The 10,600-nt window shown below is 49.1% G+C and overlaps 1 protein-coding gene across 4 annotated transcripts; it reads left to right on the top strand.

The window, feature by feature from the left end:
• Window positions 1-1,130: 1,130 nt before the first annotated feature.
• Window positions 1,131-10,599, top strand: CUNH12orf43 (chromosome unknown C12orf43 homolog). 4 transcript variants are annotated; one of them, XM_054594441.1, is made up of 6 exons: window positions 1,131-1,362; window positions 5,103-5,145; window positions 5,326-5,424; window positions 8,190-8,263; window positions 8,824-8,914; window positions 9,395-10,599. In XM_054594441.1, the coding sequence occupies exons 1-6, from the start codon at window positions 1,236-1,238 to the stop codon at window positions 9,744-9,746; spliced, it is 786 nt and encodes a 261-aa protein (XP_054450416.1). In that variant the 5' UTR covers window positions 1,131-1,235; the 3' UTR covers window positions 9,747-10,599. The 4 variants fall into 4 exon arrangements, with proteins under 4 accessions (XP_054450416.1, XP_054450415.1, XP_054450413.1 ...); XM_054594438.1 differs by having other exon boundaries at window positions 1,163-1,362; window positions 9,398-10,599; XM_054594440.1 differs by having other exon boundaries at window positions 5,103-5,424.
• Window position 10,600: the final 1 nt, after the last annotated feature.

The following is a 10,600-nucleotide window of genomic DNA, read 5'->3' as shown; positions in this document are numbered from 1 at the left end:
TTTGGGAGAGCAAGGATGACACAGTGTAGAAAATCCCATGACCTCTTTTTATTTATTTATTTTTTCAAGGAATGACATTTATAACCTTTTCCAAATGTTACAGTAATACCAGGTGGAAGAGAATGGTTTTAGCAGTTAGAGGGGGCGGGGGGGGAAGGAACACATCTGGGGTTTGGCCACTAAAAACTATTTATAACAATGGTAGAGTTAAGAGACAGACTAGAAGTTGTTTCACAGTACAGACCTCCCCCCACCCCACCCCAAAGCCTGATACTTGTTCACCAAGTCAAAAAAGAGACACAGTTGATTTCCAAGCTGGAGGTTTGAACTTGAGTAAGACATTTACAGAAACCCAGTTGTGCGTCAGAATCACCTAAGATAGTGCCTCTCAAACTTTACTGTGCACCCTGGGGAACTTTTTTAATTGAAGGTTGTGATTAAGTAGGTCTAAGCTGAAGTCAAGACTCTGCATTTCTAACAGACTCCTGGGTGTCATGCATGCCGCTGGCTCACAGATTATATACTCTGAGTAGAAGCAAGATTCCAGCATATTGGAGGAAATACAGATTCCTGAATCCCATCTCTCAGGAGATTCTGATTTGGTTAGTTTTTGGTTAGGCCCGACAATCTGCATTTTAACAGATTTCCTAAATTGTTTCTGATTCCCAGATGAGTTTCGGAATTCCTGGAATAAGTAAGTAATATTGAAACTACATTTACTCAAACCTTGGAGATTTAGGCATTAACCCCCTGTGTGACCTTAGACAATTTTCTCCCTCCATATGTCTCCTTTTCCTTACCAAGAAAAGGAAGGAGCCCTGGCTGGTGTAACTCTGTGGATTGAGCACTGGCCTGAGAATCAAAAGTTTGCAGGTTGAAGTACCATCAGGGCATATGCCTGGGTTGCAGATCAGGTCCCCATTTGGGGCCCTCCAAGAGGCAACCGGTTGATGTGTCCCTCTCTTTCTCCCTCCTTTCCCCTCTCTCTGAAAATAAATAAATAAAATCTTAAAAGAAATGAAAAGGGTGGAGAAGCTGATCTCTTTAGAGTCCTAAACTCTTACATTTGGGGTAACTCCCACAATTCAATGGCCATTGGCTGAGTCTGAGAACTACAATCCCCACAATGCCCTGCCCTTCTCCTCCCCGACTTGGGGCCTGGGAAGGATATTGCTAGTGGAGACACTCCCCGCCATCCTTTGCGGCGGTTCAAGAGGACGGCGCACCGAGGTCCCATGAGCGATTTGGAGAGCAGCAGCAGCAGTGGCAGCGATGCGGAGGAGCTGGCGCGGTGCCGCGAGGCCGCCATGCCGGCCTGGGGCTTGGAGCAGCTCCCGAAAGGGCCGCAGAAGAAAAGATCCGGTAGGGAACTTGTGTTCAAGCAATCTGGCCGAAGGGCGTGGGGTCTTCCCTGGCGCCTGAGAGGATGGATGGTGAGGAAGGGACTCTACTTCTTTTCCCGAGAGAGCTGCGGGCGCTGGATGGGGTTCAGAGTCAAAGCAGATCTGGTGCAGCAGTGAGGGTTGTTTCATTATCCCAGTCGGAGAAACTGAGGCACCGGAACGTGTTTTGACCCAGCTCTCTTTGGCCCATATTCACTGCTGCATGCTGGGCAGCCTGCCACCTCTCCGAAATGACTGTGACAGCTCACTTTCTAGATTCTCACTTACAGCCTTTCCCCGCCTACAACGCATTTCACACCCTGGGGCTGCGAGGGAGCTCTGTCCAGCACAAGACCCTGATCGTGACTCCCTATCGTACCCAGAATGACTCCAAGATCCTTATCATCCGGGTACCGAGTCATAATCCAGAGGGTACAGGAATTTGCAATGGGAAAAGTATTTCATCTTTACTTTCATGAACCTCTCTTGGAAGTTTAGCATCCCTTCCCACGTTTTGTGTGAGCAACAAGCCACAAGTAACTTTGACAATTCCTGTTATTTTGTCCTACCAAACGTTAGAGATTTTCGTATCCCATTACAGTCTTTGAAGATACATGAAAATATTTTATTCACAATGAAAGGTTGGGAAAGAATTATTTGCACTCATTCCTACTTTAAAATTACAATCATTTTTAGCCTCTAGATCTAAAGGATCTCTAGATGTTACTTAGTGTATGAAAAAGAAGCACATATATTAGTATGTGCAAAATTAGTAGTGCAAAAACCAGATTTGGTTTTTTACTGTTATGGTAACTGAGTTTCAATAACATTGGTTTTCTTTGTAATCCTGTGTGTGTGTGTGTGTGTGAGAGAGAGAGAGAGAGAGAGAATGATTTTAGAGAGAAAAGAGAGAAAAATAGATTTGTTGTTCCATTTATCCATGCGTTCATTGGTTAATTCTTGTATGTGCCCTGCTTGGGGATGGGACCCTCCGTCTTAGCAGAGCGGGACGATGCTCTAACCAGCTGAGCTACCTGACCAGGCTATGTGTTTGTGCTCTAACCAGCTGAGCTACATGACCAGGCTATGTGTTTGTGCTCTAACCAGCTGAGCTACCTGACCAGGCTATGTGTTTTATTTTATTCATTTAAAACAGGATTCTGAGAAGGGGCCCAGGCTTTACCAGACTGCCAACACAGGCCATGGCCAAGCATGGTTAAAGACCCCTGCTCTTGTTTAAACGGGTTTGCAAGCTCTTTGGTAGTCAGTTCCCTACCTGCCTCCCCTTTCTCGCCATCCTGCCTGCTGCACTTCCCTCAGGGAGGCTCATGGCCACACTCTACCCTCTCGTCTCTGGGCACCATATTTCTGTGGCTTTCTCTTCGCATTCTATACACAGATCAGCCTTTCCATCTCCATCACTCACTAGTTGTGAGAATTTGGGCAAGATACTTAGATCCCACTGTACCCAAACTTTCTCTTCTGTGAAACGTGAAAACCCCATCAGGTTGAGAAGTAATTGAGATGATACATCTGCAGTACTTGCACATATTAAAGGCCCAATAAATGGCAGCAATGATGTGGCTGGTTTCTCTACATGGACAGCCTTCTCCCTCCTGCCCAACTCCCACTCCTTTTTTATTTATTTTTTTAAAGATTTTACTTATTTTCTTTTTAGAGCAAGATGGAGGGATGGAGAAAGAGAAGTAGAGAAATATCAGTGTGTGAGAGATACATGGATCAGTTGCGTCTTGCGTGCCCCCAACTGGGGACCTGGCCTGCAACCCAGGCATGTGCCCTGACTGGGAATCAAACTGGCGACCTTTTGGTTCACAGGCTGGCACTCAATCCACTGAGCCGCACCAGCCAGGGCTATTTATTATTTTTAAAGATTTTCTTTTTTATTCTTAGAGATCCCAGCCTTTTTTTATTTCTTAATTTTAGGACAACATATACTTTGATAAAGGTATGCCACATTTATTTCAGACCAAGACACCATTGCCAAGAGCTGGGGATATAAAGATTAAAAAAGGCAGATCATGTACTCCAGTAGCTTACAAAGCCAGGGAAGAGATGAACATGCAGTGTTCAAAGCAGTATAAAACTTCACTGTGTCCTCACGCTAACTGGGACCTTGGTTATCTTTATCCCCATTTTATAGATGAGGAAAACAGAGGCTTGGGGAGGTAAAGTGACTTGCCCAGGGTCACCCACCCTGTCAGTGGAAGAGCCACGGCTTAACTGAACTCTGTCTTCTGGGGCCTGGGGTCTAATACTGCTTTTGCACCGTGACAGCACCTCACATCCATTGCTCTGCAGTCACGATGAAAGAAATACTCTTCTCCCTTGCAATTGCAGGCTCAAGAAAAACCGCCAGGTCTGTAAGGACGGTCCGTCCCAGGGCTTCCATTACCCAGCCTCAGGACCGTCAGGCACTTTGTGTTCTGTGTAGTGGTCCAGAGCACATGGACACAGACCACAATGCAAACTGTGTTTCTTGGAGTTGCTTAATCCCGTGGCCCTGCATTGGGTCCAGAGTCGCCAAGTGTCCATTTTATCCAGTTAGCCCCTTAAATACATAAGCACATTTTGTCCCATTACTCAAGTCAGAACTTGTCATTCATTTCTCACTCCATCTATCTAGTCCATCAGCAAAATTATGTTGACTCCATCTTGAAAAAACATATCCGGGGTCCTGCCACTTAACATCCCCATTGTTGCAGCAATGTTCTTGCGTCTGGCACTAAATCTCTCTCCACACAGCAGCCAGAGAGATTCCGTAAAATCTTCAGTTCACTGTGTCCACTCTCTGTGCAGAAACCACCAGGGGCCCCTCCCTTCCTTCAAGGCCCAGGCCCTCACATTGGCCCTCCAGACCCCCCGACCGGGCCCCCCTGGGTCCCTCATTCCTCCTGCAGCCACACTAGCCTCCTTGCTGGCTCTAAAACACACCAGACAGACTTCTGCCTCAGGGCCTTTGCAGGTTCTCTTCCCTCCACCTGGAAGACTTCCACAGGCATCCACTTGGCTTATTCCCTCACCTGTCTCCTGAATATCTATTCAAATGTCACCTATCAGTGACGCCCTCCCTGCCCACCTTTATGAGATGATTCCCTACCCAGCACTCCCTACCTCCCTCCCCTGATGTGTTTTTCTTACTATACTTAGTATTTCATTTTACATCTATAATTGTGTATGTGGTTTTGTCATCTCTCTCTGTCAACTAGAGTGTAAGTTCCACACGGTCTGGGCGCTTTGTCTAAGATATTTAGCTACTAGAACTCCACCTGCTTATATTAGACCTTCAGCATTTGGCTGGGTGAATGGACACCAGGCCAGGAATCCCCAATGTTTTGGCTTGAAAAATGTGATCCTGTAAGGGAGCCAACTTCTCCGTCCTCCACAGCACTTAGCACACAGCCAGGTACCCAGGAGGCGCTCAGTAAATGCTGGAATCAAATGAAACTTAGACTCGCCTGTTCAGCATGGTGGTTAGGAGAGGGGCTCTGGAGCTAGTTGACTGTCCTCATCCCAACTCCGTCACTTTTTAACTGTTTGATTCTGGCTAAGTTATTTTACAGTTTCCTCTTCTCCAATGGGGTTGTTGGGAAGGCTTAATGAGTTATACATGTTAATCCCTTAAAATCACGCCTGGCACACAACAGATATTATTATTGTCATTTCCTCTATAAATGCCTCAAATTTTCATTATTTCCACAGATGCTGTAAATAATCAGTTGCCAGCCACCCAGCCGAGCCTCAGGTACTGTACACTCTGGGTTCAAGTTTTCGTACAGTCATTCAACAAACATTGGTACCCTGTTGTGTGCCAAGGCAAGGCTAAACCATGGGAGATCAAGGTGAATGAGACACATGTAGTCGCTGCCCTTGTGGGTCAGCTTCTGAGCGAGCAGGAAATGAGGTCCTTCTGCATGTGTTGTAGGCATAAGGTGGATGAGCATGAGCAAGATGGCAACGAGCTTCAGACCACCCCCGAGTTCCGAGCTCACGTAGCCAAGAAGCTGGGAGCCCTGCTGGACAGGTAACCCAAAGCGTACCTTCTCTCTTCCTGCCCTCACTAATGGGAACAGTAAAGACTTATATTGGCTAGGAGCTCACAGAGTTCAGGTAGGCACTGTGGCAGCCATGGCGGCAAATGTCACCTTATTGCACTCACAATCACCTGGCCACGTAGGTCCTTCTCTAGAGGAGGAAATGGGCTCTTCACGAGGAGAAGCATTTTCTTGAAGTCACAGGGAGTGAGGAGCAGAGCTGGGCACTCAAACCCAGGTGTGTTTGACTCCAAAGGCTTCGCTCTTAAGCACCGTGTTGTCCTGCTGCCGTGAGATAAGAGAGGAACCCGAGAAGCGAGAGCTCATTCACAAACAGGCGAGGGACAGGCAGAATTACTATTTGGGCGCTTTCCGTGTGTCGGGCTCTTTGCCAGTACTCTTCCTTACGTTTGAGAAAACAGTTTGTGAAGGTCTGGGTCAGCATTTCTAGAACAGGCACCAAGGAATACTAGTTCAAAGGGTCTAACGACAAAGAAATTGGAAATACTGCTGTCTACATACCCTGTGTGCCCTTGGACATCGTGGTTCATAATAGCATATTGAAGGCTCTGAGAAGTCTTGCAGTAAAGAGAACTGTGAACTTGGTTCAGCCCAGGAGTTTCTAGACTCATTTGGCTACAGTGCATCTGTTTCATGGAAGACTGATAACATAACATGGGACACATTTCAGGTTACATTGGTCTAGATCCATCCCTGACTGGCAGAGCAGATGTTGAAAGAGAGGTGTGGATGTTCAAGCCAGAGTCCTTGACTTGGAAGTTGATATCAAAAAGGACAAGTGAGCACTCCCAGAGTGTAAACCGGCCGCCCTTCCGAGGCAGGGTGTTGGACCGCACCTCAGCAGCCTGGCCCACCGTGACGTGGTGCCAGACCTCCAATTCAAGGTTGTGGGAAGCGTGTTTAGGAAGGTCAGCTTCAGCCTGTGGGAGCAGTTTTTCTTCGTGACTGTTTGGCTTCAGTGTAAAGGAGGCCCGCCTGGCTCTTCATGGGGCGTTTCCCTCGGTGGAAATCGAGCAGGAAGTGGGTCATCCAGGGTCAGAATATTCCCTGTAGTGTCTCTTTCCAGAGAGACTTAGTGATGCTCCAGTTGGTCCCTTGTGCGTGATCAGGGTTTCTCAGCCTTGATGCTAGTGACATTTTGGACTGGATGATTCTCGGCTGTGGGGGCTGTACTAGGTGTTGTAGGACTCCAGCCGTAGACCCTACTAGCATTCCCGCAGCAGTTAGGACAACCAAAAATGTCTACAGACAGTGCCAAACATACCCAAGGGACCAACGTTGAACCATTGTGCTAGACACCGGGTCAGTCTGGCGCCTGGGTGGCATCGTCTCTAGTGCAACTTCCCAGACTGATTCCCTGTCCAGGGTTTCTGGGGCTGCCTTTGGCACATGTGGAAGGCAGCTCGGGGAAAGCGCCCGATACATTGCCGTGTCTGCTGTGAGGACAGTGTGGCAAGCACTACTCTCTGTAGTGCACAGTGACTTCTCTGTCAGCATTCACCAGAGACGTGCTTCCCGCTCTCAGCAGTTCTCCCTGCTCTGTGCTTCTGGGAAGAGGGTTTATTTTTGTGAGAGGTCCTGTGAAACATTGCTTACCATGATGGCAGTAATCATGCCTGTAGCCACCATCCGCTGCGTGCCTGCTTGTGGCCAGGCTCTGTGCCGAGTGCTTGGTATCCACTGTCTCACTTAATCCTGTGGCAGCCCCAAGAGGTAGGGACTCCCAGTGCGCCGATGGGTAGCACAGGCTCCAAGAGATGAAGTCACTTGCCAGAAGGGACACAGCAAGTCAATGACAAAGCCAGGATACAAAACCCAGGTGTCTGAAGTCTAAATAAGGCCAGTGGATTGAATCAAGGATCAATGTTGGTTTTCTGGTCATGAATTGTACTGCCGTTATGCACAATGTTACCACAGGGAGAAACTGGGCAAAGAGTATACGGAATCTGTCTGTGTTATTTCTTGGAACTGCATATCAATCAACAGCTATCTCACATTTTTTTAAAAATTAAAAATCTAAAAATGTAAAAACCAGGTCCACCCTGCTCTGTAAGCTGGTCTAAACAATTTCTCCAGACTGGCCATATTTCCCTTTCCATGCCTGCTGTTGGGAAGCTCAAAGTAAAATGTGTGTCCTCTCTCTAGCAAGTGTATAGGGCTTCCTGACCACGCTTTGGCTCTTTCTGTTCTTCCTGTATTTATTTTCTCTTTGCCCTTATTGAAATTATATCCATTTTGTTGTGCTATGAATATCTTAAAAGTCTTCAGCGTGTCCTGGGTTAAAGCGGGGCTTAAACAAATGAAGAACTGCAGTTGGAGCTGGCGGGGCTGTTCAGCAGGTTCGGCTACAGGCCTTGCATTCTCCTCAGGCCATGTGTGGTCTGCTTTTGCATTTAAGATGACATGCCCCATCCCCTCCATTTAAAACAAAAATTATTTTAAATTTTTAGCCATGGCCAGCGTGGCTCAGTTGGTTGAGCATCATCCCGCTGACCAAAAGGTTGCCAGTTTGGTTCCGGGTCGGGGCACATTCCTGAGTTGCAGCTCAGTCCCCTGGTTGGGGCACACACAAGAGGCAACTGATCAATGTTTCTCTCTTGCATCAATGTTTCTCTTCTCTCTTTCCCTCACTTCCCCTCTCTCTAAAGTCAAAAACTAAAATTAAGAGTTTTTTTTAAATGTTTGCTGGTACCCAAAAATCTTACCGTAAATTGAGCATCTCCTCTTCCCATAGCTCCATTACCATCTCAGAAGTTGTAAAGGAGCCAACAAAGGCCAAGGTACAGAGAGTCCCCCCAGAGGATGATGGTGAGTAGTCACACTGTTACTATCTGCTATCATTTAGTAAGCACCTACTGTATGCCTGGAGCTGGGGGATCCAGTTTTGACGTAGCATCGTCTTTGTCCGCCCAGCCGGCTCCGAGGCAGGTATCAAGATGACACCCCGACTTGCGGGGGCTCTGTAAGGGAAGCGAGGCTCTGAGGAATGAAGGCACTTGCCCAAGGCGACCTTGTCTGTCTAACCCTGAGCAGGAGCGCCTCACCTCCACGCTGCACAGCCTCTCCCGTCTGAGTCTATCTGTCCCGTGTCAAACTCATTTGCCACTTTGGCAGCTTCCTCAGGCGGGAGGCCCCCCTGCTGGCTTCCACACTGCTGACCCGATTGGGCAGCTGCCGACACTTCAGCGCCCCGTCCTCTGGCTGCAGCTGTCATCAAGCATGCCCCTCATCACGCAGGGCATCATTTTGTGGTCAGACAGCAGGTCCTGGGTCTTCGCGTCTAGACTAGGGGTGCCTTGCGGGCAGGGGGCAGGGCAGCCCTGGCACCGGGGCGAGAGGCGCCCTGACTCTGCCCCTCTGGGTTTCAGGCTTCCGCCTTTTCTTCACCTCCATCCCTGAAGGCCGTGAGGAGAAAGCCTCTCCCCAGCCCCGCCGAAAGCGATGGCCTTCCAGCTCCAGGTGAGGTCGCATACCCTCTCTTCTGGGTCCCTCGTTTTTGCTCATTTTCTTTGTTGGCCAGCATCCCAGAATAGCCCAGCAGGCTTCAGTGAGGTCCAGGCCAAGGAGGAGCCTGGCCAGGCAGCTCTTGTCAGGTGGAAAGAGTACCCTCTGAGAGGGGGAGGAGGTTCAACTGGGGGTTGGCTTTGGCGGCCTGCTGCTCTTTGAGCACCGGTGTTGTGCCAGACGCCTCACTCCTTGCACATCCTTGTGAGGCCTGGGGTCAGTGAAGATCTTGCTTTATACATGAAGATGCTGAGGATCGGAGAGCTCGCTTAATGCAGCCACGTAGCTAGGAAGCAGGGAAGCCAGTGTTGGAACCCGGGGCTGCCTCGCTCCTGAACCTGAGCTCTCTTCCTGCCTCCACCATGGCCTCTTTCTGGTGGCAGCTCTGGGGCTCAGTCCCAGCTCCAGCTGACCCAGACTGCCCTCTCCTTGCAGCAGCGAGGACAGTGACGAGGAGAGGCAGCGGTGCCAGGAGGCAGCAGTGTCAGCTTCCGACATTCTCCAGCAGTCCGCCATCCACGGCCCTGTTAAGGTGGAAACGGAGGCAAAGAAGAAGAAGAAAAAGTCGAAAAAGAAAGCCAAGAAGGAGGCCAGTGTGGACTTGGTCACAGCCACCACTGCCACCAGCAAGGCCACAGTCGGGAAGCAAGAAGAGGAGTCAGCCAAGGTAAACGGAGACGCGTCACTTGGGACCAAAAAGAAAAAAAAGAAGAAAAAGGCAAAGAAGGCCAGTGAGGCTTCCCCGTTCCCACTCTCAGCGAGCGCAGCAGCCGTGCCTGCAGACTGACCACGGGCGTGGGGCCCGACCAGTCCCAGTGACGAGGCACCCACGGGACAGGCATTTCCAGGCCCTGCCTTGCTCTCCAAGTTCAAGGACATGGCTGGCAAGTCCAGGCTCTGCCCATGATGCGGGCTTTCCCAAGAGTCAGGACAAAGCCATGGTTATAGAGTGAGAAGCCTCAGCAAGGCCTGGCCTCCTGTGCTTCCCCCTGGGGGCTGGGACAGACCAGAACATTCCATGACCTCGGGAAGAAGGAACTTCCAGTTATTCAAGATTGATGGCCAAGTGATAAAGCTTCCATCTCCCTAATACTGTCTGAGGAGAGCGAGAGAAGGGGGACCTTTTCCTTCCTCTCCTCCTCCTCAGCCTTGTATGGTACACAGTCATAAGAAAATGAGGGAGGGGGTCCCCAAGATGCCACGGCCCAAAGAGTTTGTACTTCTCCGTCTCTGCCACGTAGACTGGACATAACCTTGTCCAAAAAAAGGAGAATTTTTTTATCCTCTCATTTTCCAGAATGTTCTTTCTCCACATTGGTGAACATAATTACACACGATCATGTCCCAGCCAGATTATTGAAACTAAATTGTCAGACCCAACATGTAACAGAATGATTTGGGTGCTGCCTCCCGGTCAGTGCTGAACCTTAAGGAGGCATTTTAAGTTAGCACCACTTACATAAGCAGAGCCCTCCTGCCTGCACCCTGAGACGGGTTTCTGCATCCCAGCTTTAAGACTTAAGAAAGTGTCACAGCACTTGTGGGCTAGGTGTCATGCACCAGGGATATTCTGCAAGAAGGAGTACAAGCTCAAGGTGAAGGTAAAAATGCAGGCTTTGTTCCCTGGCCTCGCAGGTTCAG

Source organism: Pteronotus mesoamericanus, unplaced genomic scaffold (genome assembly GCF_021234165.1).
Source record: "Pteronotus mesoamericanus isolate MK-2021 breed Mesoamerican mustached bat unplaced genomic scaffold, CSHL_Meso_final scaffold_507, whole genome shotgun sequence".
NCBI classification, from domain to species: domain Eukaryota; kingdom Metazoa; phylum Chordata; class Mammalia; order Chiroptera; family Mormoopidae; genus Pteronotus; species Pteronotus mesoamericanus.
The sequence above is the reverse complement of the archived record's forward strand: the minus strand, read 5'-3'. Positions and strand labels throughout refer to the sequence as shown.